We start from the raw sequence: 27,836 nt of genomic DNA, 5'->3' as shown, positions 1-27,836 counted from the left end.
GGCAGTTAGGCAAATGTTTACCTGTTAAAAATGGATTTGTTTCTTTGGAACCCCACCCCACTTTCCAAAGACGGTAATCGGATAGTAAGAAAGTTCTTAGGAAATAAAAAGAAATAGGTTTTTTTAGTCTACAATCAGCTTCCTATCCCCAGAAATGCTTAAGCACATGCTGGCTAACATACTCAGGAGGGATACTGTAGAATACATTCTAGCACTATGTGGGAAGCATGACTAGAATCATGCTTCACAACTGGGGGCAATGTTGTCCCCTAAGGGATATCTGGAAAGGTCTGGAGATAGTTTGTTGGAACAACCAGGAGGAAGGTGTGATGGTGCTACTGGCCCCTGATAGGCAGAGGTGAGGGATGCTGCTGGACATCCTACAAGGCACAGGACAGCTCCCCATAGGAAAGAATTATCGATTCAAAACATCAGTAACGACACATGACTAAATGACTACTATGGTACCTCACTAATCTTGGGATTCTATGAAGCTATGAAAAAAAAACTGGCTATGGATTTTGTTTTCATTTCAAAAGACTCCTGCTTATCAGTCAAGTTTCTGTTGCCAATGCAAAGAGAATAAAGTAGTGTTAAGAATAATTTAGTCTAAGACATTCTAGATACACAATTCTAAAATTATTTATTATAGTTTTAAAGGTTAGTTAAGGTCTCTTTCCCTAGAAAAATTTGTTTAAATATTAAATTTTGTTTGCATCCACTGTCCCAACGGAAGACAGAGAAAAAACATTCTTATTTTAAGTATACTTGGCAGTAAAAAAAGTATCTAGGTGTTAAAATATTACTGTGACTACAGATCATTACTAATTGATTATTCTTGAAGCTTTATATTTTACCACAGTGTCCTTCATTAAACACCAATCTAATTTCAACCTAAAGATTTTAAGTTTCCTATATTGATAATGAATTACATACATCACTAAAATTTACACTCACTTTTCAGAGATACTTAGTAAATATGCCTGCTGTTTGCCAGATACTAGGAGAGCCTGCAATTAGTGTGCTGACGTTGGCTTAATGGAGTCTTAACATTTTAAGGTTGGAAGGGATCTGTAATATTGTTTCTTAGACATAAATATGTTTACAGGTAACTAAGGCCAGTAACTATTAAGACATCTGACCAGAAGTTGAGATTAGAACCCAGATTTCCTGAGTCTCATCCTAGGTCTGATCTTTCTTGCACTAACTATATGCAACTTGGCTATACTCTGCTCACTCTTCTGGCTCTTCAATACAGGCAACAGTGTTACCTATAATCTTTCATCAAGCTGCCTTAACACCAAATGCTCAGACTTCTTCAGAGAACTAAATTTAACTCCCTACTATAGGTTCCAGGTTGGGTATTTTCCATTTGCTATACAGTACTCCAAAACAGCCCAACAACACAGGTCCTGACACACAACAGGAACTCAGTGAAGGTCTGCTGCACTGCTCAGGGCTCATCCATCTTCAAGCAAGAGCTCAAAAGATTATAGGGACTATTATCTCAGTGAAGAAACTGATGCATGGAGAGGTACAGTGACTCGCCTGAGGTAAACACTAAGTGGCAGTGCCAGCATAAAAGCCTAGTTCCAGTTCTCCATGGCCAAGTCTTCTGCTACAGTTTAGAAAAAAATGGCTTTATAAACTGAGCTTCTCTATTCTGCTGCATTTCTTCAAGAGCTACTGTGGTAGGCTGGAAGTGAATGATCGGGTATAATTTCACGTACTTAGATTCTCCTTCAGTCACAGCAGCTGTGCTTTTCTGGCTTATTTGAATAAAAGTTCCTACAGCAGAAAAAAAATCTGAAAGCTGCTGCTGCTAAGTCACTTTAGTCGTGTCCGACTCTGTGTGACCCCATAGACGGCAGTCCACCAGGCTCCCCCGTCCGTGGGACTCTCCAGGCAAGAACACTGGAGTGGGTTGCCATTTCCTTCTCCAATGCATGAAAGTGAAAAGTGAAAGTGAAGTTGCTCAGTTGTGTCTGACCCTCAGCGACCCCATGGACTGCAGCCTTCCAGGCTCCTCCACCCATGGGATTTTCCAGGCAAGAGTACCGGAGTGCGGTGCCACTGCCTTCTCTAGTGCAGTGAAAATAGCACTGACCTCGGGAGTCAGATTTGCCCACTGCTACTTGACCATGGGCAAACTGCTTCCTTTCTGTGAACTCCATAGTTTCCTCAGCTTAAAATGAGAGTACCAACTCAATTCTAACTTTCTGTGACTCACAGAAAGTTACAAAGGTAGCAAATTAATTTGTAACTCTCTCAAATTCTAAATACATAAAAACACATACTCTCCCACATACTTCTACAGATTCCACCTAAGCCTGCACAAACTCCTGGATTCTCAGTCACAGAGAAAGGTGACTCTTTCTCTTTCATAACATAGAAGGCTATGTGATGCTATAAACACCCTGAGGATAAAAGATGTTTTATTCAGTTCTACTTGCAACACTTAGCATAGGTCCCATCATACAATGAGAACTCAATAAATGTTTCCTGCATGGCTCAGGGCTCATCTACCTTTAAGTATGAGCCCCAAACATCGCAAAGACTATATATGCTCCATGCTCTGTGATTCTAGTCTCCTAAGAGTCTACATTCATGTCTTGTTTTCCTGAACCAATCAACAGAAATGTGTTAGGAACCCCCACCTATCTTGCAGGACTCAAACGATCATACATTAGCAAATAAAGCCAAAAAAAGGAAACTGGTCAAATGTCATACAACTGAGTGGGAGATCTCACCTGGACCGCCTGCCATGGGAAATCCCGCTTCCATCCTAACTGAACTTCCAGCTCCCATGGGTCCATTCATTCTCACATCTTGGCTCCGGTTCTGAGCCAAAGCCAGGTTGATAGCACCTTCCCCTGAAAATGATAGTCAGGTTTAAAAGGAAATCATCAGAATAAGATGTAAATTTTGTTGAAAAACAGATATACAAGAGCTTTAGTTTTATGTGTTTTTAAAGAATTATGCTAAGTTTACCACCACAAAAAGGGTGAGTCAATACTATACAGGCCTCTTTTCAACCTCACCTGAGCACGTTCACTTACATGAAGCACAAGAAGAACATAACTAATTCTCACAATACAGTAGATGGACAATCATTAATGATGTATGGTGTCAGCGGAAGCTTGGAAGGCTGAATATTTATTTTCAATCAACTCATCTTATATGTATGTAGGAAGAAAATATTCTCAGAAAGTCTCAAATCCTGGATTACTTTTTGAGAATTTATGATCAGAAATTAGAAATATGAGTAGGTCTAACACAGAAAGAACATACAATGGCATGGGGACACTGTGATATTTGTAAGTAAAATACCATTTTCCTTTCAACAACTGCAATATAAAGAGATATGCAGAGGAGAAACTCATGAAATGAAGAGCATATACCCTGGCTACTAATCTACCTCTGAGATATGATAACAGCAACATTTGTATAGGGATTTTAATGCTTAAGAAACTGTATCTTATTTGAACCTCACAATAGCCTGGTTGGTAATGTCACTAAGTGTTCCAATTGAGTAGACTCTAGTGAAGAGGAACTAAAAAGCTTCTTGATGAAAGTGAAAGTGGAGAGTGAAAAAGTTGGCTTAAAGCTCAACATTCAGAAAACAAAGATCATGGCATCCGGTCCCACCACTTCATGGGAAATAGATAGGCAAACAGTGGAAACAGTGTCAGACTTTATTTTTCTGGGCTCCAAAATCACTGCAGATGGTGACTGCAGCCATGAAATTAAAAGACGCTTACTCCTTGGAAGGAAAGTTATGACCAACCTAGACAGCATATTGAAAAGCAGAGACATTATTTTGCCAACAAAGGTTCGTCTAGTCAAGGCTATGGTTTTTCCTGTGGTCATGTATGGATGTGAGAGTTGGACTGTGAAGAAGGCTGAGCGCCGAAGAGTTGATGCTTTTGAAGTGTGGTGTTGGGAGAAGACTCTTGAGAGTCCCTTGGACTGCAAGGAGATCCAACCAGTCCATTCTGAAGGAGATCAGCCCTGGGATTTCTTTGGAAGGAATGATGCTAAAGCTGAAACTCCAGTACTTTGGCCACCTCATACGAAAAGCTGACTCATTGGAAAAGACTCTGATGCTGGGAGGGATTGGGGGCAAGAGGAGAAGGGGACGACAGAGGATGAGATGGCTGGATGGCATCACTGACTCGATGGACGTGAGTCTGAATGAACTCCGGGAGCTGGTGATGGACAGGGAGGCCTGGTGTGCTGCGATTCATGGGGTCGCAAAGGGTCGGACACGACTGAGCGACTGATCTGATCTGATCTGATCTGAAAGTTAGAGGTAATTTATTTTATTTTTTTAAAAATTAGAATGACATGATGAAATTTATTTTTTAGTAAATATCATGTACCTAGAAGAATGTATGAAACAAATTCAGTTCAAAGAATAATTACAACGCAAACCTCACATAACCACTATTCACTTTAAGGAGCAGACTCCCTGTAAGCCCTTTGTGCTCCTTTAAGATCACATGCTTTTCCTTTCCCGCTGGAGTTAACTACTAGAGTTAGGGGCAATTTAAACCTCACTTAATAAAAAGACCTCTGAAACAAGTTTTGGGATGCTTCCTGAGCTTAAACCCAAATTTTGACTATTCTTACTCTGGTAGACAGCACCACCTTGTGGACAGAAAAAAGTATAGCTAGCCTGTGGTTGAGGATTTGAAAGGCTGCATTCACCATGCTCCTTACTGTTTTAGGAGAAGATGACAAAGAATGAAGCCAATGAAGGCACAGCAGTTTTCTGTCTTGTCACGATATAGGTCAGCTAGATAAACAGATAAAATATTAACTATTGTGACCAGGCAGATAGCTTGGTAATAGGGAACAAATATCCTAACAATAAGTGACCAATCGCCAGGGGCTATACAATGTTCTAAATTGCCTATGGGAGTTAGGAATAAAAGAGAAAAAGAATACAGATCTTGAGGGTTTCCACCAAAGGGAAAGAACTATTAACATACTAAATTTGTGAAGACATTCTAGGTGGAAGAACTTTTGTTTTTGAAATGGACAACAGATCATAAAAGTGGCTTGTGGCTGTTACTAACAGCTCAGATGTGGTCCTTGCCAGTCTCTCTAATCTCAATTCAAACTAGTCTCTCTTTCAATAACAAGGACTCAGGCTCAGTGGGATTTTTTACTTTCTTAGGCACACAAACCCACTTTTCACCTTAAGGCCTTTGTACAAGTTGTTCTCTCTGCCTAGAGCAGTTCTCCTGCACTCCTCACATAAACCATCTTCTCAATTATCCGTTTAAGATTAAGTGTCACAAGCCCCAAAAGTCTTCTCCAATCATTTTTTCCAAGGTCAGGTCACCCTTATCAAAACATCTTGTTACTTCTTCAGAGCACATTCCATGTAGTTATTCATTCACTTATTTTCTTGTCTGCCTCTCCTTTATGGGCTTCTGAGGTAGCACTAGTGGTTAAGAATCTAGCTGCTGATGCAGGAATGCAAGAGACATGGGCTCGATCATTCGGTCGGGAAGATCCTCTGGAGTAGGAAATGGCAACCCGCTCTAGTATTCTTGCCTAGAAAATCCCATGGACAGAGGAGCCTACAGTCCATGGGGTCGCAAAAAGTCAGACATGACTGAGCACGTACACACACTCCCCGTTATATCTGTTCTCCCAGGATAGTTATTAATAGTTATTCATAGTAACTCTATTTATTTTCATTTCCTAATTTAAAAGATAAATTTTATGGCCACCTTAATTATATCCTTTAAACACTGAACAGTACCTGGTGTACATAACAGGCACTCATTAGCTATTTACTGACTACATGATGAAAAGTCATCTTATCATAACCTTACAAAGAATCATAGGAGTTTTTCCATATGACAATTGCATTCCAGGAAAACCTCACGGTCCACAAAAATCTCACACTGAAAATAATAGGTTTCATGGGAGAAACACTGTTGAGGCAAACTCAAAACCCATGCGACTTTGTAACTAGAGCTCTAATGAAAACAAAAATTGGTGTAGGCAACACACCCGAACACTAGAGTGGAAATGCCTGGTTAAAGCTGGGAGAGAATGCAGATGCAATGGAGCTTTGAGCTGGTGGGGCTGCCCTCCAGGTGGGCATGCTACTGCTAAGTCACTTCAGTCATGTCCGACTCTGTGTGACCCCATAGACGTCAGCCCATGAGGCTCCCCTGTCCCTGGGATTCTCCAGGCAAGAACACTGGAGTGGGTTGCCATTTCCTTCTCCAAGGCAGGAAAGTGAAAAGTGAGAGTGAAGTCGCTCAGTCGTGTCCAACTCTTAGCGACCCCATGGACTTCAGCCCACCAGGCTCCTTTGTCCATGGGATTTTCCAGGCGAGAGCACTGGAGTGGGTTGCCATTGCCATCTCCAGGTGGGCATGGGAGGAAGTAAAGTTCACAAGCTGAGAGCCACGCAATGCTGAGGGCGTACTTCTGGGGAAGGTACATGAGTGTAACTTCTCATTCTCAATTTTCTGAAAAAAAAAAAGCTGAAAGGACTCCCAGCCATAAAGCAACAGATCAAACGGTTTATGGACAATTAACCTTCTATTCCTACTATTCTAACTCCCTTTGCCCTGGAAAAAAAAATAATGTATGAATAAACACAATTTCCATACTATACTACTGTTATTTCCCTATTTGCAAGCTGCACATAAGTTAGTTGTTGTCAAGGAAACACACATAGAAGAGAACACTACTGGCTCTCCAACCTGCTGACTGGGGTTGGAAGACTATGACCCATGGGCCAAATCAAGCCTGTTGCCTGTTCAGATAAATAAGTGTTACTAGAACACAGCCACATTCACTCATTTACATATTGCTTTGACTGTTTTTTGCACTATAGCAGCACAGCTGAGTTGTCTTGACAGAGATCTTCTGGCCCACAGAGCCAAAAATTTTTACTCTTTGACCCTTTACGGACTCCTACTTTAAATCAGAATAAATTTACAGAGGAGTCACAAAATGTCCTCAAAAGAGATGTCTCCTCAACTCCCTGGCCAAAACTCAAAAGAAGGGTACAAGGAGTGTTCTTCAATGGAGAAAAGACTGTGTGTCCTTGGGTGTAGGACAGCCTGTCCCTCCAGCCCTGCAGCAGACACCACAATAGTGGCAATACCTTCTCTTATAACCTAAAAGGCATGAGCCCGTCATCAGTTTCACAAAAGCAACAGCTGCTGCCACCACTTTCACTTTTGCCTGAATTCCCAGTGGATGTGGAAAGAGAAAAGGAGATCACCCGGGACATAGCTGTACTCCAAATGTTAAAAAAAAAAACTCTTTTCTGTAGTGTGATAAACACTGCCACATGTAAATTTCATAATTTCTTATATGTTATCTATTTTGCTTCCATGCTGGTATTTCTATTTTAATTTATGGCTACAGGAATAAACAGGAGTCTTACTCTTTTGAAGACCTGTAAGAAATAGGAATGATTAAGAGAAGAAACTTGGGGTCTTACAGACAGTGCATTCTGCCCTGCTCACCGAAGTTCTCAAGTAAGCTATGCGTCTGCCCTTTTGGCTTTCTGAACGTCACCAAGACGGTCGGCAAGAATAAGCGCCTTACGAAAGGAGGCAGAAAGGGAGCCAAGAAGAAAGTGGTTGACCCATTTTCTAAGAAAGATTGGTATGATGTGAAAGCACCAGCTACGTTCAATACAAGGAACAGTAGGAAAGCACTGACCACAAGAACTCAAGGAAACAAAATCACATCTGATGGCCTCAAGGGTTGTGTTTTTGAAATGAATCTTGCTGATCTGCAGAATGATGAAGTTGCCTTTAGACAATTCAAGCTAATTACGGAGGATGTTCAGGGCAAAACCTGCCTGAGATTTCCATGGTATGGATCTTACCTGTGACAAAATGTGCTCGATGGTCAAAAAATGGCAGACCATGACTGAAGTCACGTTGATATCAACGTGCTTCATCTGTTCTCATGTGTGTTTTACTAAAAAACGCAACAATCAGATTAGGAAGACCTCTTATGCCCAGCACCAGCAGGTGCGCCAGATTCACAAGAAGATGATGGAAATCATGACCTGAGAGGTGCAGACAAATGACTTGAAGGAGGATGTCAACAAACTGATTCCAGACAGCACTGGAAAAGACAGAGAAAAAGCTCGCAAACCTATTTTTCCACTCCATGATGTCTTCGTTAGAAAAGTAAAAATGCTGAAGAAGCCCCAGTTTGAAGAGGGAAAACTCACGGAGCTACATGGCGAAGGCAGTAGTTCTGGAAAAGTTGCTGGGATGAGACAGGTGCTAAAGCTGAACAAACTAATGGATACAAGCCAAGAGTCCAAGAACCTGTTTAAAATGAAGACTTTTAATGGTGACAAACAAAAGATCTTATTTGTGGTTTAAAAAAAAAAAGAGAAGAGTGAGACACACTCTGCTCTCAGTGGAGAAAGGTGTTTCCTTTCTCCACTGGAAAACACTACCACAAAGCCCTTATAATTCAGGTAAATAGGTAACATAGACTATAAAATGTTTAGGGTTTTTAAGAAACTGCTTATATGTTTCTTATAAAAAAATGTATGTTGATGTGCTTATAAAACATAAACAACCTATATGATGTTATTAACAATAGCTGTTTGACTTCTACACTTCCTAAAAGTTCATCCTATATTTAATAGATTGCAGTGAATTAATTTTACTTTTCTGAATCCTTTTGGACAATCAAAACAAACTGGTTATTGTTTAAGCCACTAGTTTCTTATTTATCAAATTATGGAATTCACCTCATTTCTCAATCAATCTCTTAACAATCTGTTTGTTGTTATTGCTCCTTCTGGGGCACAATAACCTATAATCTTAACTGCACAAAATGTGTCTCACTCCTAAACATAAAATGTTGACCTTTCAGTTACTGAGGTTTTGTGGAACTTTTGGGACCTATGCAAGCACAGGGTCAGAAGGGCTTGGCTGACGAGGGCAAGTGAAGGCTGGAATCACTCACTGGTTGCCACCCTGTTTGCACCAACGCAGGAGGGGGAAAGAAGGTTTTAGTACGTTGGGCACCAAAAGACAGACGCTCCTCTGTGCTTCCTCATACTTGGTAGTTACCTCTCTCAGGTTTATCTCCCTCATCAAGGTCATGAGCTCCTTCTGAGTTCATAAAGGCAAAGCCCATATTTTGCTTATCATGTACTCCAAGAGCCAAAGCAAACTAGTGCTATTATATGTGCTTCCTTTACTTTTATTCAGCATATGTTTATTAAAGACTTAACATGCACAGGCAAGTAAAGATGTAACAGTGAGCAAAACAAAATATGGTTTCTGCCCCTACTGGAGCCTGGAGTCCATGGGGGAACAAAACAATCATCAAAATAACTGCTCTAGTCGAAGTGTAAGAAATGATCAGAGCTGAAGAAAACCAGACTTTTGCAAGAGCATGTGAAAAAAGATTCTGATTCAGTCAAGGAGTTCAGAAAACACATCCTTAAGATCTAAGCTGATACTTGAAGGCTGGGTATATAACTAATGGAAAAGGGAATGGTAGGGATATCCATACAGAGGAGACACCAATGCAAAAGACCTGTGACAGGAAGAAGAAATGTATATTCAAGGAACCAAAAGAATGCTGAAGAGGCTAGAACAGACAGCAAGGAGGAGGGAGGAGAGCTGGACAAGATAAGACTAGATGAGAAATGTAAAGGTCAGACTATGCAAAGCCCGAGGTCACAATACAGAGTTTGGACATTATTCTGCAAATAATGGCCAGTCATAGCACGGTTTTAAGGTGTGTGTGTACCGTATTTTCATTTTTAAAAGATCATGCTGACAAAAACATCTGCAAATGAATACTACAAAAGGATTGTTCAGGGCCTCTGTTAGATAAATAAAAAACAAATACTAAATCAGGCATATTGGGTGAAAGGAAGCAGATGAAATTAGGTATTTTTTTAAGGTTTTTTTTTTTTTTTTTTAATGTGGACCATTTTTAAAGTCTTTATTGAATTTGTTACAATATTGTTTCTACTTTAAGTTTTGGTTTTTGGCCTCAAGGTATATGGGGTCTTAGCTTCCTGACCACGGATCAAACCTACACCCTTTGCATTGGAGGCAAAGTCTTTACCACTGGACTGCTAGGGAAGCCCTGAAATTAGATATTGTTTAAAAGACAAATCAGTCCTTGGTTAGGGTGCCAGTAAAACCAATGTTGGACAGACTGATAGCCAAAATCAGTCCAAGGGAATGGAGTCTGAGGCTATGGATGCTGAAGCATCAGGACCCAACGAGAGCCTCAACTCCTTTTTATACTAAAGTGCTACAATGTGAAGCACAGGTAACACGAGTAACTTGTTGTTCAGTCGCTGTCATATCTGACTCTTTGTGACCCCATGAACTGCAGCACACCAGACTTCGCTGTCCTTCACTATCTGACTTTGCTCAAACTCATGTCTACTGAGTCATGATGCCATCCAACCATCTTATCCTCTGCCCCCCTCTTCTCCTTTTGCCTTCAAACTTTCCCAGCATCAGGACCCTTTCCAATGAGTTGGCTCTTCGCATCAGGTGGCCAGAGTATTAGAGCTTTAGCTTCAGCATCAGTCCTTCCAATGAATATTCAGGACTAACGTCCTTTAGGATTGACTGGTTTGATCTCCTTGCTATCCAAGGGACTCTCAAGAGTCTTCTCCAGCACCACAGTTGAAAAGCATCAATTCTTCAGCACTCAGTCTTCTTTATGGACCAACTCTCAAATCCATACATGACTACTGGAAAAACTATAGCTTTGACTAGACGGACCTTTGTTGGCAAAGTGATGTCTCTTTTAATACGCTGTCTAGGTCTGTCATAACTTTCCTTCCAAGAAGCAAATGTCTTAATTTTGTACCTGCAGTCACCATCCACGGTGATTCTGGAGCCCAAGAAAACACAATCTGTCACTTTTCCCCCAACTATTTGCCATGAAGTGATGGGACCAGATGCCATGATCTTAGTTTTTTCAGTGTTGAGTTTTAAGCCAGCTTTTTCACTCTTCTCTTTCACCTTCATCAAGAGGCTCTTTACTTCCTCTTAGCTTTCTGGCATTAGAGTGGTATCATCTGCATATCTGAGGTTGTTGATATTTCTCCCAACAATCTCGATTTCAGTTTGAGCTTCATTCAGCTTGGCATTTTTCATGATGTACTCTGTATAGAAGTCAAAAAAGTAGGGTGACAATATATAGCCTCGACGAACTTGTCTTTCAATTTTGAACCAGTTTGTTGTTCCATGTCCAGTTCTGACTGTTGCTTCTTGACCTGCATATAGGTTTCTCAGGAGGCCGGTAAGGTGGTCTGGTACAATCCCATCTTTTTAAGGATTTTCCACAGTTTGTTGTTATCCACACAGTCAAAGGCTTTAAAGTAGTCAATGAAGCAGATGTTCTTCTGGAATTCCCTTACTTTCTCTATGACCCAACACACGTTGGCAATTTGATCACTAGTTGCCCTGTTTTTTCTAAGTCAAGCTTGTACATCTGGAAGTTCTCGGTTCATGTACTGCTGAAGCCTAGTTTGAAGGATTTTGAGCATTACCTTGCTATCATGTGAAATGAGTGCAATTGTATGGTAATTTGAACATTCTTTGGCATTGCCCTTCTTTGGAACTAGAATGAAAACCGACCTTTTCCTCAGACTGTAGCCACTGCTGAGTTTTCCAAATTTGCTGACATATTGAGTGCAGCACTTTAACAGCTTCACCTTTTAGGATTTGAAATAGCTCAGCTGGAATTCCATCACCTCCACTAGGTTTGTTTGTAGCAATGCTTCCTAAGGCCCACTTGATTTCATACTTTGGGATGTATGGTTCTAGGTAAGTGATCACACCATTGTGGTTATCTGGGACATTAAGACCTTTTTATACAGGTCTTCTGTGTATTCTTGCCACCTCTTCTTAATATCTTCTGCTTCTGTTAGGTCTTTACCATTTCAGTCCTTTATTGTGCCCATCTTTGCATGAAATGTTCCTTTGGTATCTCCAACTTTCTTGAAGGAATCTCTAGTCTTCCCCATTCTATTGTTTTCTTCTATTTCTGTACATTGTTCACATAGGAAGGTCTTATCTCTCCTTCCTATTCTCTGGAACTCTGCATTCAGCTGGGTATACTTTTCCTTTCTTCCTTGCCTTTTGCTTCTCTTCTTTTCTCAGCTATCTGTAAGGCCTCCTCAGACAACTACTTTGCCTTCTTGCATTTCTTTTTCTTTGGGATGGTTTTGGTTACTGCCTCCTGTATACAATGTGACAACCTCAGTCCATAGTTCTTCAGGCACTCTGTCTATCAGATCTAATCCCTTAATCTATTCATCACCTCTACTGTATCCTCATAAGGGATTTGATTTAGGTCATAACTGAATGGCCTAGTGGTTTTTCCTACTTTCTTCAATTTAAGCCTGAATTTTGCAATAAGGAGCTGATAATCTGAGCCACAGTCAGTTCCAGGTCTTGTTTTTGCTGACTATATAGAGCCACTCTATCTTTGGCTGTAAAGAATATAATCAATCTGATACCTGGTGATGTCCATGTGTAGAATCATCTCTTGTGTTGTTGGAAGAGGGTGTTTGCTGTGACCAGTGTGTTTTCTTGACAAAACTCTGTTAGCCTTTGCCTTGCTTCATTTTGTACTCCAAGGCCAAACTTGCCTGTTAACCTAGGTATCTCCTGACATCCTATTTTTGCATTTCACTCTCCTAAGATGAAAAGAACATCTTTTTTTGGTGTTAGTTCTAGAAGGTCTTATAGGTCTTCATAGAATCAGTCAACTTCAGCTTCTTCAGCATTAGTGGTTGGGGAACAGACTTGGAATACTGTGATGTTGAATGGTTTGCTTGGAAATGAACAGAGATCATTCTGTTGTTTTTGAGACTGCATCCAAGTACTGCATTTCAGACTCTTGTTGACTATGAGGGCTACTCCATTTCTTCTAAGGGATACTTGCCCACAGTAGTAGATATAATGGTCATGTGAATTAAATTTGCCCATTCCTGTCCATTTTACTTCACTGATTCCTAAAATGTTGATATTTACTCTTGCCATCTCCTGCTTGACCATATCCAATTTACCTTGATTCATGGACCTAACATTCAAGGTTCCTATGCAATATTGTTCTTTACAGCATCAGACTTTACTTTCACCACCAGACACATACACAATTCAGCAATGTTTCCACTTTGGCCCAGCTCTCTTTCTGGAGCTATTTCTCTGCTTTTCTCCAGTAGCACATTGGACACCTATCAACCTGGGAAGCTCACCTTCCGGTATCATATTTTTTGCCTTTTCATACTGTTCTTGGGGTTCTTAAGGCAAAAATACTGGAGTGGTTTGCCATTCCCTTCTCCAGTGGACCACATTTTGTCATAGCTTCATTGAGCTATGCAAGCCCCTTCTTCACCACGACAAGGCTCTGATCCATGTGATCATTTTGGTTAGCTTTCTGTGAGTTACCTGGCATTGTGAATTCAACTTAAGAGGAACAGACAAAGCGGCACATGCTATAAATCATGCTATATTCTAGTATTCCTATAATCTGGAACCAGACATGTACCTTCAATCTGAACGGAGAGAATTCCCAGATCCCGAAGCTGCTGGTTGTTGCTCTGAGCCAGGATCCGAAGCCGCTCCGCTGCTTCCCGGGGGATATTGAATGTCACACGCACGCTATTCCAGGGCTCCACCTTCTGTACCTTTAGCTTGCTGGATTCTTGGTCATGAAAGGAAGAGAATAATATTAGTAATGTTTTAGCCATCAGAAGACATGGAATGAACAACAACAAGGAAGTAAAAGAACAAGGTAGAATACCAGTATGGAGTAGCTGAGAGAGCTTAAGCTTTGGTATTAAACCTTAAATTTAATCCCAGCTTTACCACTTAGCACCTGGGAAATCATGAACAAGTTATTTAACATTTCTGAAACTTACCTTTTTCTTCTCTAAAACTATGAAAAAACTACTTCATGAGACTGTGAGTGCTAAATTATATAATAATATGCCAAAAATCTAGCATAGCACCTGACATACCACAGGCACTTAATAGATGGAAAGCAGTAAGATGGAATAAGGATCATATGAGAGAAGGGAGAGATAAGTTTAAATTACTAGAATAAGGTCTACTTCTAGACTCAGTTTAATGTATGTGAACTGAAAAGCTAAGAAAGTTTAAGTTTCTAATTTTAAGTGAAATTCTATAAAAATTCAACTGGCAGATATGCCAACTGTAGGATATTAGGGAATATACAGCTACAATTCACTAAACTTGTTTAAAGAAAGAGCACTGAAAAGGAAGATAGTAGATTCACTTATAAAATGTTAAGCAATTATACTTCTTCAAATGAAAAAGTTGAACTTTTAGTACTTATATTTAAATTTTCACCGAGCATCTCTGTGAAACATATTCAGAGATATAGGGAGCAAACATTTCTTCCAATGTCCTGTAAATGCTTCAGTTTAAGGAAGGCTTAAGTCTTGATTCTTTACGTCTCTGATTTCTAATCTTTTTCTATTTTAAACAAGAGTAGAATTTCCACTGAAGCACACCAAACTGAGGAGAAAAGCAACATAAATCTCACAACTATATTTCAGTTAGGATAAGAAAACATTACATTTCAGCAAACCTGAAAAGTCAATGCAAACTTCGAAGATGTTTTTAAATTATAATGCAAAAGTTAAACTAATCGAGCAGGTAATGTTGTTTATAATTACAGCTTACAGATGGAAAGCAAATCCGAGGTCCAGTTAGATAATAGTAAAAAAACATTTTTTCCCCAACAACCCCAAAATAATTTTTCCTTTTGTTATAAACTCAGCTACATCAAATCTTTTGTAGCCTCCATTCAATTATACATTCAAGTATTGAGAAAATGGTCATTTAGGCATATATGTCCTCAAAATAAGAAATTTACATGGATAGGGGAAAGTGTCTACATGTTCCCTAAAAGCCCCTTCTACCTCCAAAACCATTATACATTATCAGTTTATCCAGACATGGAGTCCACTTGTTCTAATATGGAAAAAAAGAGACCACTGGCTAAGAGCACTGAGATATATAATCTAGGAAATTTAGGAAGGATTATGCATGATTCAGTCCAAATGTATTTTATTGGGGAGGAAACTGAAGCCCAGAAAATCTAAGAGATTTACCCAGAATCCAGTAGCTACCTATCACTAAAATGGCATTAAAATCCAGCTCTGATTTTCAGGCCATTTTCCTTTCCATGACACTTATACATCCAAATAGCAAAAGGCAGGGAGCTTGAGATTCTGCTACCACAGAGGACAAATGCTGCAGGGCTTCTTCTCAGTCTGAACAGTACTGGAATCTTATACCTATGTGGCCCAGACAAACATTAAACTTGCTTTTGATGTTAGCTACTTGTGATAAGCCTAAAGAAAAAATTTTAACTATAACACTGCTATATTTTATCAAAAAAAATTTTTTTTCTTAACTTTCATCATATTTGAGAACATCTAACTTAAAATAGTTTTTGGACCAAGAATATAACTGATAACCATGTCTGAGTTTACTAATGTATTTAAAACCCATTAATAAACTAATTCAGCTATTTAAAAACAAGAAAAAATGTGGATAATTAAGAACAATGAACAATCAGACCCAGCTAGCCCTTAAAATATGATATATCATAACATGATTATGGTGGCAATTACAACTTGCACCATAAAATTCTCTAATAATGTATTAAATAATCCATAACTAGAAAGAAGCCTGAAACAACAGTTTTTTTTAAAAAAGAGCCATTGAAAAAAAATTAAAAAGCTCTCTTCCTGACATTAATTCTAAAGAATAAGACCTCAAAACCTAAAAAAGTTGGTTAGCACTTAAGATTTGTGATAAAAGGATAAAATCTAGGCTTTGCACTATGTCTGAAGGGATTAAATAATTGTGCTAACCAGAAAAGATGGAGAACATATAAACCAAAGTCGACAAGCACAAATTCCCGTAAGACCACTATAGGCTATCTAAATGTGTGAAGAGGCCAGATGGGACTATGGTGAGGGGAAGGTATATCTTCAGCGGCAGCTGCTACTTAGCACCACCTGGGATAGGAGAGTTCAATGTTATTAGACCTTTCCTGTATAAAGACAAATCCAAAATCTGAATTTTAATGTAAAATATCTATTTCTTGAAGCACTGGCAATAAAATTCAAACACCAGAAAACAAATAAACAAACAAAAAAATAATCAGAAAAACTAAAGTATGTAACACATGGCTGCACACTGGTTCCAGTGGGCTATTAGTTAACCTCTGATCTAAAATTTAAGACAACAAATTTCAAATACATTTTAAGTAAAGCCAAAAAAGCCATGGAGTAAAAGATTTTTGTAAGCTTTAAGTGGCCTCAAAGAGCCAGTCATTTTATAGGACAGGAAACTAAAGACCAGAGAGCTAAAAACAATAAATAAATTTGGGTCTGGAGAATTACTCCCATCCATTTTCGTTGTTGTTGTTTAGTCACTCAGTCATGTCCAACTCTTTTGTGATCCCATGGACTGTAGCTTGCCAGGCTCCTCTGTCCATGGGATTTCCCAGGCAAGAATACTGAAATGGATTGCCATTTCCTCCTCCAGGGGCTGGATCTAGCCGACCCAGGGATTGAACCTGTGTCTCTTGCGCCTCCTGCATTGCAGCTGGATTCTTTACTACTGAGCCACCTGGGAAGCCTGCTCCTATCCATTAGAACAGATAATTTAAGGATTACAATGCTAAGCAATGCTTTATATTCAGTCACTCCATGTACTTAAAAAAATACAACAGCATTTCTATGAAAAAAAATCCTAAAATTCCAACTTTGCAATTAAAATCAGCCTTTCAACCTACAGCAAAGTACAGCACAGCTGTACTTTGTAAAACTCAAGATAACCACAGAAGGGCAATTCAAAAACAGTAACAAAAGGAAAAATAATTAAGCAAATTACCCATGTGTAACAAATTGGGCACATTCTCCAATATTGTGTCCAATTTCCATTTGAAGTCTTTATCATCTATATTTCCTTTGAAGGCCACAAAGATTGTGGAATCCTCCAAAATACTATCACTTTTTGAGTCATCATCTTCTAGTCCAGAGTCAAAATCCATCTCTGAGTCTTCTACTGTTGATGAACACAAGGAAGTATAGATGTCTTCTAAGTTTGGAAGGTCATTCAAAACCATGGTGAATATTATTCCAGAAGCATATGTCAAGTGGACAATAAAAAAACCTTTCAAAACAGAAGATACAAAAAAGTATTACAACACATACTTACACAATCAACAATATATAGTTCTATGAAAACTAATTTATTTGACAAGTAATAACAAAATACTATAAAGTAAATTAAAAATTACAGTGAGGATAAACTATTTTAATTAAGATATTCTATAAGTTCTCAAAGATACTAGAAATAAAAATTTACCAGTTTTAACTAAAATTCCTTTTATTTTGTTAGCCTAGAATATAGGCAGAAAGGAACAAGAGATCACAAGAAACTAAAATAGGTATCTTCTAAGAGTTAATTCATATAAGCCTTTGGTTGACCCCCACAGAGCAAGACTCAGGCTGACCACAAGACTCTGCTTACTCCTGTCCTAACAAATGCTTCAGAGCAACCAAGGTTTCTAAAGTCCTCCTCTTCAACCTGCAAAGGACAACCTGACCTAACTAAGAGCATCTGCATGACTACCTAAAATTCCAAAGTCTTTCACAAGGACCATTTAAAATAACTTTTAAAGGGTTATTGATAGTGGCATAGCTAAAAATAATGATTCAGAAACAGAAAAAAAAAGAAAGAAAAAGTTTTGAAAGAAAAAAAAAGAAAAAATACTTTTGCAAAAGGAAAACAACTGGTTACCACATGTTTACAGAGGCAAAGAACTACGTCTAGGACAGAACCAAATTACTTTTTAACTTTTAGGTTTAGAGAACTCAAATTTTCTGCTATTTTCAGTTATGTTGCCTACCAAAGAACACAAATATTAAAGACCACACCACATGGCCATTTCCTCCATTATCTCTGGGACTAATGATCACATTCTTAATCCAAAAGTGAATGAATAAACATCAATTTTTATCAATGTGTGTTAAGCAAGAATGGCAAGGAAATAAGAACCTCACACAAATCTTCTAATTAAAAAAAATTCCTTACATAAAGCATAATTACAACTATGGGTTTTTTTTTTTTTTTAAAGATGATTAAGAAAAAAGGACTGAAAATAAATCAACTAAAATACAAATAGTGATTGTACTAGGTTGGCAAGATTGCTGGTAAATTTTCCTATTTTCCAAATATGCTATAAGTCATTAGGAAAAAGGAAAGCTGCATATGCTGTACTATGATTATATTTCCTGCACAAATAGGAAAAAAGAATCAACTTTTAAAAATTAACGGTTCTGTTTTAAATAGTCAGTAAACTTCAAGAGCAAAGGCTTTTCAAAAACTAACCTAAGCAACCTTAAGGGCGAAAATTTCTCTGTTGTAAATACGAAAAAAAAATTTACATTTGAGCAGAGTACCTTATAGTCTGGCAATTATAACCTTTTCTAGCACCATCAGTGTTACAAAGGAATAGTATAATTTGAATGGTTAAGAAAAAACAGCATTCAGAAAATCCTTTATAAATACCATTGCCCTTAGTCAATCACTCTCTACATTTTACTGATATCAAGGAACTTTAAAGGTAAATAAATAAAACTAAAAAATATTCTAAGGGTTTAAAAGCTGCTGCCTGGGAATTCCCTGGTGGTCCACTAGTTAGGGCTCCAGGCTTCTACTGCACGGGGCACGGTTTTGATCCTTAGTCTTGGTCAGGGAACTAAGATCCCCGGCAAAACTCCCCTACAAAAGTCAAAGAAAAGAAACCAAACAAACAAATCCCTGCTTGGTCATGGCATGTAGGCTGTGCATCCAGATTTGGAAAACTCCCTACTGGCAGACAAGAAGTCAGCTACTAACTTTGTTAGGTGTGATAATAATGGTGCTGTGGTTATAAAGGACAATGTGCTTACTATCTCTTAAGAGATAATAAGCATTTATCTTTTAGGCCATGCCACGTGGCACATGGGATCTTAGTTCCTGACCAAGGACCGAACCCTGCAATGGAAGTCCAGAGTCTTAATCACTGACCCCTGGGGAAGTCCCACGAGATGCATACTGAAGCATTTAGAGGTAAAATGTCATGATGTCTATAGTTTACTTTAAAATAATTCAGGAAAAAAAAAAACAGATCAACCAAATGTTGTTGTTTAGTTGCTAAGTCATATCTGAGTTTGTGACCCCATGGACTGTAGCCCACCAGATACTCCTCTGTTCATGGGATTTCCCAGGCAAGAATACGGATGTGGGTTGCTATTTCCTTCTCCAGGGCATCTTCCTGACCCAGGGATCAAACTCGACTTTGAAGGCAGATTCTTTTACCACTGACCCACCTAACAAAATGTTAATAATGGCTAATTATAGATGATGGGTATATGCGTGTTCACTGTATTTTTATCTGTACTATAATTTACATATATTTGAAACTGATCATAATAAAGAGTTAAAAAAATTTTTTTTTAAAAAGGGAAAAGCAAGCATACCAGAAACACCATACTGTTTCACAGTAAAATTCCGCCAGACATAGGAAATGTGAAACAGCTTATTTAGGAATATCTTCCAAATCACAGTAGGTTTTAAATATATATATATTTGAATACATATTTATAAAAATATAAATTTACTTTTCACATATATTACATATATTTAGCTACTTATAAGAGTCTTTTCAGATATAAATATATGTATTTATACATATTCAGATTTATATGTGAATAATCGTTAAAAGATTGTCACAGACTATTCAGATTATCTGCCATTTGAGTAAAAAGATAAGACACTATTATACACCTCAGAAATCACAAATTCATATACCTACAGGCTTCAGGTGTGTAAAATAAGGGAAGAATGTTGAATATCAAATGTATTTGCATATACGTATGAATGGTTTGAGCAATGGGAAACTCGAATACCCATCTATGCTAGGCACTTGCTACTTTGCTCCACTTTATTACTTTCTTTCTGGAGGGATGGAAGGAGTTGCGCAGGCACAGGACTAACATTCTGAATTTTAAGAAAAGACTGGTGGCTCAGACAGTAAAGAATCTGCCTCCAATGTGGGAGACCTGGGTACAATCCCTGGGTTGGGAAAATCCTCTGAAGGAGGGCATGACAATCCACTCCAGTATTCTTGCCTAAGGAGAAGGCAATGGCACCCCACTCTTGCCTGGAAAATCCCATGGGTGGAGGAGCCTGGTAGGCTGCGGTCCATGAAGTCGCCAAGAGTCGGACATGACTGAGCGACTTCATTTTCACTTTTCACTTTCACGCACTGGAGAAGGAAATGGCAACCCACTCCAGTGTTCTTGCCTGGAGAATCCCAGGGACGGGGGAGCCTGATGGGCTGCCATCTATAGGGTCACACAGAGTCGGACACGACTGAAGTGACTTAGCAGCAGCAGCATTCTTGCCTAAAGAATCCCCGTGAATAGAGGAGCGTGACAGGCTACAGTCCATGGCGTCGCAGAGTGGGACACAACTGAGCGACTAAGCACAAAATCCATATGTTGAGTAAAATCTCCAAATTTAAGAACAGATTTATATTTCTGGAAAATACCCTATGGGCCAAATGAAACACACTGCTGCATATGGCCCACCAGCCATCAGTTTTCAATTTCTAATTAAGTCTAGTCAGTTTCTAATTAAGTCTAATAAGTCTAAGTCTAACCTGGATTGAGTTAAATCCAAGTATAACTTACAAAACTGGTAGAACACTAGAGTGTTAAGTTGCTCAGTCGTGTTCTATTCTTTGCAACCCCATGGACTATAGTCTACCAGGCGCCTCTGTTCATGGGATTTTTCCAGGCAAGAATACTGGAGTGGGTAGCCATTCCCTTCTCCAGAGGATCTTCCCTACCCAAGGATCAAACCTGGGTCTCTTGAACTGCAGGCAGATTCTTTACCGTCTGAGCCACCTGGGAAGCCTGGTAGAACACTAGGCCTCAGTGAGTTATGCTGGGTTTGGTGGAATGCTGGAAGAGACCAGGTATTTAAAATGCATTTAAGTGTTATCATGTGCCTCTTGGGAGGTCTGTGGATTCACAGAGAGAATAAAAAAAGAGCAAGATCAAGGTCTTAATTTCAGAGAAACAGAAGGCATTTTAAGAGAATTTCGCTATATAACTTTGGTAGTGTCATTCCACTGGTAGGAATTGAGTTGAGCCATATTTACTCTCATATAAGTTTTCACTCACCAAAATGTTTTTCTTAATTTTTATCATTTGTCCAGGTCATCTTCTAAGTCCAAACAAGCTGGCATTTTTACGGCCTGTATTTTAAGGTAGCAGTCAAATAAATAGCCTAACAACAACAAAAAAAAGGTAAAGTATTATACAGAAATTACAGAGGTGACCCATCCTTCCATCAGAACACAAACATGACAATTTATCAAGTCAACTCAGACATGTTCCGATAACAATAAAACAGGGTTTTCATGAAATATGCAAAGAATAGTTCCCCCCACCCAGAGATCTTAGAGCACTCATTGGGCTTCCCTGGTGGCTCAGATGGTAAAGTATCTGCCTGCAATGCAGGAGACCCAGGTTCGATCCCTGGGTGAGATGGGTATGGCTACCCATTCCAGTATTCTTGCCTGGAGGATTCCAAGGACAGAGGAGCCCGGTGGGCTATTAGTCCATGGAGTTACAAATGTAAAGAATAACTCCATCAACAAGCAATTTAAAGAATATAGAACCAAAACTCAGGGATGTATGCCAGAATTATGAAACTGGGACTCTAAGCTTTAGAAACTTCCCTATACATTCATTTTTTAAATTGGTCAGATTAGAACACTCTTTGACATAAACTGCAGCAATATCTTTTCGGATTCTTCCCCTAGAACGATAGAAATAAAAATAAATGGAAGAACCAAATTAAACTTAAAAGCTTTTGCACAGCAAAGGAAACCATAAACAAAAGACAACATACAGAATAGAGCAAATATTTGCAAATGAAGTGACTGACAGGGGATTAATTTCCAAATTATAAAATTGACTCACAAACTCAGTTCAAAAAAAAACAAACAACCTAATCAAAAAATGAATAGAAGAGCTAGACATTTCTCCAAAGACGACATACAGATGGCCAACAAGCACATGAAAAAATGTTCAACATCACTAGTTAATTATCAGAGAAATGCAAATCAAAACTTCAATGAGGTATCACCTCACTCTGGTCAGAATGGCTATCATCAGAGTCTATAAATAATAAATGCTGGAGAGGGTGTAGAGAAAAATAAATCCTTCTACACTGTTGGCAGGAGTATAAATTGGTACAGCCACTATGGGGAACAGTATGGAGGTTCCTTTAAACTAGTTATCTACATTCCCACTTCTGGGCATATACTGAACAAACCTATAATTCAAAAAGATACATGCACCCCAATACTCACTGTAGCACTATTTACAATGGCCAAGACATGGAAACAACCTAAATATCAATTGACAGGATAAAGGAGATGTGGGGTGTGTGTGTATACAGATACACACACACACAAATGGAAGATACTACTTAACTATAAAAAAGAATGAAATAATGCCAGTTGCAATTATACTGATGGACCTAGAGATTATCTGAAGTCAGACAAAGACAAATATCACAGGACATGCAGAATCTTGAAAAAAAACAAAGAAGATACAAATCAATTTATTTACAAAACAGAAAAAGACTCACAGACACAGAAAAAAAACTTATGGTTACTAAAGGGGAAAGGGGGAGTGATAAACTAGGAGGTTCACATTACCATATATACACTACTATATATAAAACAGAAGACCAACAAAAACCTACTGTATAGCACAGGGAACTACACTCAATATTGCCTAATAACCTGTAAGGAAAAAGAATATATACATATACATATATGTGAAGTGAAAGTCGCTCAGCTGTGTCTGACTCTTTGAGACTCTATAGACTGTCACCTGACAGGCTCCTCTGTCCATGGAATTCGCCAGGCAAGAATACTGGACTGTGTAGCTGTTCCCTTCTCCAGGGGATTTTCCCAACAGGGACCAAACCCAGGTCTCCCACATTGCAGGTGGATTCTTACCATCTGAGCCACCAGGGAAGCCCAAGAATACTGGAATGGGTAGCCTATCCCTTCTCCAGGGGATCTTTCTGACCCAGGAATCAATCAGGGTTTCCTGCATAGCAGGAGGATTTTTTACCAGCTGAGCTACCAGGGAAACCCATATATACTACTTTGTACATATACTAAATACAAGACCTATACTTTTTTCCTATTTTATCTATACTAGCTATACCTTTTATTTTTCATTAAATTTTCAGTTCAAGTTTTAAAGCATTCTTTATTGTATATATAGAAACTTATGTATGGAAACTGCATAATTTTGGTATGCATCAGGAAAAATTTCCCTCTTAAGAAAATATGTCTACAATGTCTTTAACTGGGCTGCTAAAGTTTCACATTATTGCCAAATACAGATTTTATAATCTCAAATTTTTATTTTATTTTTATTTATTTTTAAACATTTTTGGATGTGTTGGGTCTTCATGACTGTGTGCAGGTGGAGAGGGCTACTCTCTAGTTGCAGTGAGCGGGCTTCTCAGTGCAGTGGCCTCTCTTGTTGTGCAACAGAGGCTCTAGGCACATGGGTTTCCGTAGTTGCAGCACACAGGCTCAGTAGCTGTGGCTCGTGAGCATAGTTGCTCTGCAGCATGTAGAATCTTCCTGAAACAGAGATCGAACCAGTGTCCCCTGCACTGGCAGATTCTTATCCACTGTACCACCAGGGAAGTCCTACAACCTCAAAATTTTAGATAGGGCTTCACTGGTGGTCCACTGGTTATGAACCCGCCTGCTAATGCAGGGGACATGGGTTTGATCCCTGATGCAGGAGAATCCCACATGCTAAGGAGCAACTAAGCTCACGCACCACAACTACTCAGCTTACATGCTGCAACTACTGAAGCCCGTGTGCCTACAGCCTGTGCTCCACAACAAGAGAAGCCACTGCAACGAGAAGCCCACATACCACAACTGCAGAGCGGCCCCTGCTCGCCACAACTAGAGAAAGCCCGCATGCAGCAATGAAGATCCACTGTAGCCAAACATAGATAAACCTTAAAAAATTTTAGATGGATATATGAACTGCTGCTGCTGCTGCTAAGTCACTTCAGTCGTGTCCGACTCTGTGCGACCCCATAGACGGCAGCCCACCAGGCTCTCCTGTTTCTGAGATTCTCCAGGCAAGAACACTGGAGTGGGTTGCCATTTCCTTCTCCAATGCATGAAAGTGAAAAGTGAAAGTGAAGTCGCTCAGTCGTGTCCGACTCTTAGCAACCCCATGGACTGCAGCCCACCAGGTTCCTCCGTCCATGGGATTTTCCAGGCAAGAGTACTGAAGTGGGCTGCCATTGCCTCCTCTGGATATATGAACTAGGTATTAATAAATAATTATTAGAGAAATAACTATTGCTTAACTATTTTTTATCAAGAAAAAGCCAATTTTTAAGTTTCCAATCAATAAAAATTAACCTTTAAGAAAGGCCATAAAGAAAATCTTAATAAATTCAAAAGTAACAATAGGAGAGTCAAATTACTCTGGTGACAATGCACCAAAATTATAAATTTAAAATAAAACCATGGCTTTTCCACTTTAAAACAACAACAAAACCTTTGGTTCTGGGTTAAAAAAGAAACCAAAACAGCAAAACCTTTAGAAATAAGGAGAATACTACACATTGGAACCTAAAGAATATAGCCCAACAAGTTGAGAAGAAAATTCACACAGCCAAGAACACCTGTATCAGGAGAAAATAAAGTAAATTAAACATTTGGCTAAAAAAGTTAGACATGGTATAGTCAAAACCCACATCCCCAGGTAAGGACCCACAAAGGAGAGGATAATCACAGTTGCACGTGTTTTCCCCAAGAAATGAGGGGTTACAGACACACACAAAGATCCCCAGCGTAGGGATTCTGCACTGGGAAGATGAGTCCCCAGAACACCTAGCTTTAAAGGTCAGCAGGGCTTGTGTACAGGACAGCTAGAAGGCTGTAAGAAAGAGACTCTGCTCTTAAAGGGTGCATGTCAAATCTCACATGGTCTCCCAATACAGAGGCAGTAACTTGAAAGGAGCCTGGGTCAGAAACACTTGCTAATCTTGCAGAGCCTCCTGGAGAGGAAGGTATCAACTGGGACACTACCTGGGGACACAGATATTGGTAGCAGCCCAATGGGGGACCTTGTTCTACCATGAAGATACTGGTGCTGGCAAGAGACATTTTGGAGTACTCCCTCTAGCCCTCTAGCCTATTAGTCCTGGGGGCTTTACCCACCCACTAGCAGGCCAGCACCAGCCTCAGCCTCTGAGGGATCTGGCCCTTCCCACCTATGGGCCAACACCAGATCTGAGACCCCTGGGATCCTGTAGACAGTTGTGCCAGGCCCACCACCAGTGGGTTGGCAGCCATCCATGAGGCAGGACCTGGCAGCCAACTAGGCTGGGAGCCAGCCTTGCCTACCAGCATGTCCACAGTACACGGCCCCCCAACAACAAAATGACCCACACAGTCCACAGAGGGCACCCCAAGGGTATACAGCTCTAAGTGACCAAGAGTAGCATGCAGCTGGGCCCCATAGGACGTCTCCTGTATAAGGCTACTTCTCCAAAATTGGGAAATATACAATAACTGGCCTACCTACTACATATTGGGTTGGCCAAAAGGTTTGTTCAGATTTTTCCATAACAGTGGAAAAACCTGAATGAACCTTTTGGTCAAAGCAATAGAAATAAATAGATTTAGGTAAAACAAGGAGATAGAGGAGTATGTTTCAAACAGAGTAACAAAACAAAACCAAAGAAGAAGTTAGTGGAGATAAACAATCCATCTGACAAAGAGTACAGGGTAATGATCATAAGATGCTCAACAAACTTGGAAGAATGAATGAACAAAGTGAGAAATTAAGAGTTAGAAAATACAAAGAAGAACGAAACAGAGCTGAAGGACACAATAACTGAAATTAAAAATACACTAGATGTAATCAACAGTGGATTAGACAATACAGAGGAACAGATCAGCAAACAGGAAGTCAGAGTAATGGAAATCACACAAGCTGAACAGAAAAAAGAACTTATGAAAATGAGGATAGCTTAAGAAATCTCTTGGAAAACTGCAAGCATACTAACATTAGCAGTTTAGAGGCCCAAATAGGAGAAGACACAAAAGGGTATAGAATTTATTCGAAAAATTAGAGTTGAAAACTTCCCTAACCTGGCAAAGGACACAGACATCCACATCTAGGACTTAGTACAGAGTCCCAAACAAGATGAACCCAAAGAGGTCCACACCAAGATATACTATAATTAAAATGGCAAAAGTTAAAGACAAAGAATCTTAAAAGCAGCAAGAGTAGGGAGTTCCCAGTTGTCTAGTGGTTAGGATTCAGCTCTTTCACTGCCATTGTTGGGGTTCAATCCCTGGTTGTGGACCTGAGATCCCACAAGCCACACAGCGTGGCCAAAAGAAGAAAAAAAAAAAGCAGCAAGAGAAAATGCAAATAGTTACATACAAAGGAATTCCCACGGGACCATGAACTGTTTTCGGCAGAAACGTTACAGACCAAAAGTGGCATGATATAATCAAAGAGATGAAAGGAAGAAACCTACAACCAAGAATAGCTTACCCAGCAAGGCTATCATTCAGATTTGAAGGAGAGATGAAGAGTTGTGCAGATAAGCAAAAGCTGAAAGTTCAGTGTCACTAAACTGGCTTTAGAAGAAATGTTAGAAGGACTTCTCTAAAAAAACAAAAAAGACCACAACTAGAAATATCAGAATTATGGGGAATTCCCTGGCAATCCAGTGGTTAGGATTCTGCGCTTCCACTGGAGGGCGAACAGATCTGACCTCTGGTTGGCGAACTAAGATCCTGAAAGCTGTGTGGCATGGTAAAAAAAAACACAACAACTTATTTATAAAGTAAAGCATACAGTAAAGGCAGATCGACCACATATAAAACTAGTAGGAAGGTTAAAAGGTTAAAGTAGTATATCATTTCTATCCACAGTAAGTAGTTAAGGGATTCACAAAACAAGAAGAGGTAAAATATAATGTCAAAACATTAAACGTGGTTGGGGAGAGAATAAAAATGCAGAGTTGTTAGAATGTGTTTGAACTTAATTTACACACCCACAGAGCTATATACAAATCTCATGGTAATCACAAAGCAAAAATCTATAATACACACATGCAAAATAGAAAGGAATCCAAACATAATACTAAAGATAGTCATCAAATCACAAGGGAAGAGAGAGAGAAAAAAAATAAGGAACACAAAAGAATTGCAAAACAATCAGAATAAAATCAACAAATGGCAGTAAGTATATACCATCAATTACTTTAAACCTGAATGGCTAAATGCTCCAATCAAAAGACACAGAGTAGCTAAATAGATACAAAAACAAGACCCAGATACACAATGCCTTCAAGAGACTCATCAGATCTAAAACAAAACACAGACTGAACATGAGGGTATGAAATAAGGTATTACATGAAAATAAAAAGGAAGCTGGGTAGCAATACTTGTATCAAACAAAATAAACTTTAAAACAAAGACTAACCAAAAGTATTTTAAACCTCGACTATTTTATTTCAATGTTATCACATTTCTCTGAGAAATTGCAACTCATTTGGTACAGATATTTAAAGCTCTTCCTTCTTCCACTAGTGGCTATTCTCCACTCTTCTCTCATCTTCCTTCTTTCAAAAAGTTAACAGTAA

At 39.1% G+C, this 27,836-nt stretch overlaps 1 protein-coding gene and 1 pseudogene across 20 annotated transcripts in view; one reads left to right on the top strand and one right to left on the bottom strand.

Annotated features, from left to right (window-relative positions):
- Positions 1-27,836, bottom strand: part of NCOA6 (nuclear receptor coactivator 6) — a 96,341-nt gene that overhangs the window by 39,502 nt on the left and 29,003 nt on the right. For 14 of the 19 annotated variants that reach the window (XM_086332241.1, XM_086332257.1, XM_086332242.1 and 11 more), the window contains 4 exons: positions 21,287-21,392; positions 16,941-17,222; positions 13,555-13,710; positions 2,751-2,873 (listed from right to left, as the gene is read on the bottom strand). In XM_086332241.1, coding sequence (XP_086188367.1) covers positions 2,751-2,873; positions 13,555-13,710; positions 16,941-17,175 — 514 coding nt within the window. In that variant the 5' untranslated portion in view covers positions 17,176-17,222; positions 21,287-21,392. The remainder of the gene's footprint in view (positions 1-2,750; positions 2,874-13,554; positions 13,711-16,940; positions 17,223-21,286; positions 21,393-27,836) is intronic. The other 5 variants (XM_086332245.1, XM_086332244.1, XM_086332243.1 and 2 more) reach the window with 1 other exon arrangement.
- On the top strand, positions 7,454-10,504 carry LOC147360349 (small ribosomal subunit protein eS1 pseudogene; annotated as a pseudogene). Its single transcript, XR_015138801.1, has one exon. The product of XR_015138801.1 is annotated as a small ribosomal subunit protein eS1 pseudogene (transcript).

The sequence above is a fragment of the Bos grunniens genome, chromosome 13 (assembly GCF_055505025.1).
Source record: "Bos grunniens cultivar Pamir isolate PY7600 chromosome 13, Bosgru_T2T1.0, whole genome shotgun sequence".
Classification (NCBI taxonomy): Eukaryota; Metazoa; Chordata; class Mammalia; order Artiodactyla; family Bovidae; genus Bos; species Bos grunniens.
This window is presented reverse-complemented; position numbering and strand designations above follow the sequence as displayed.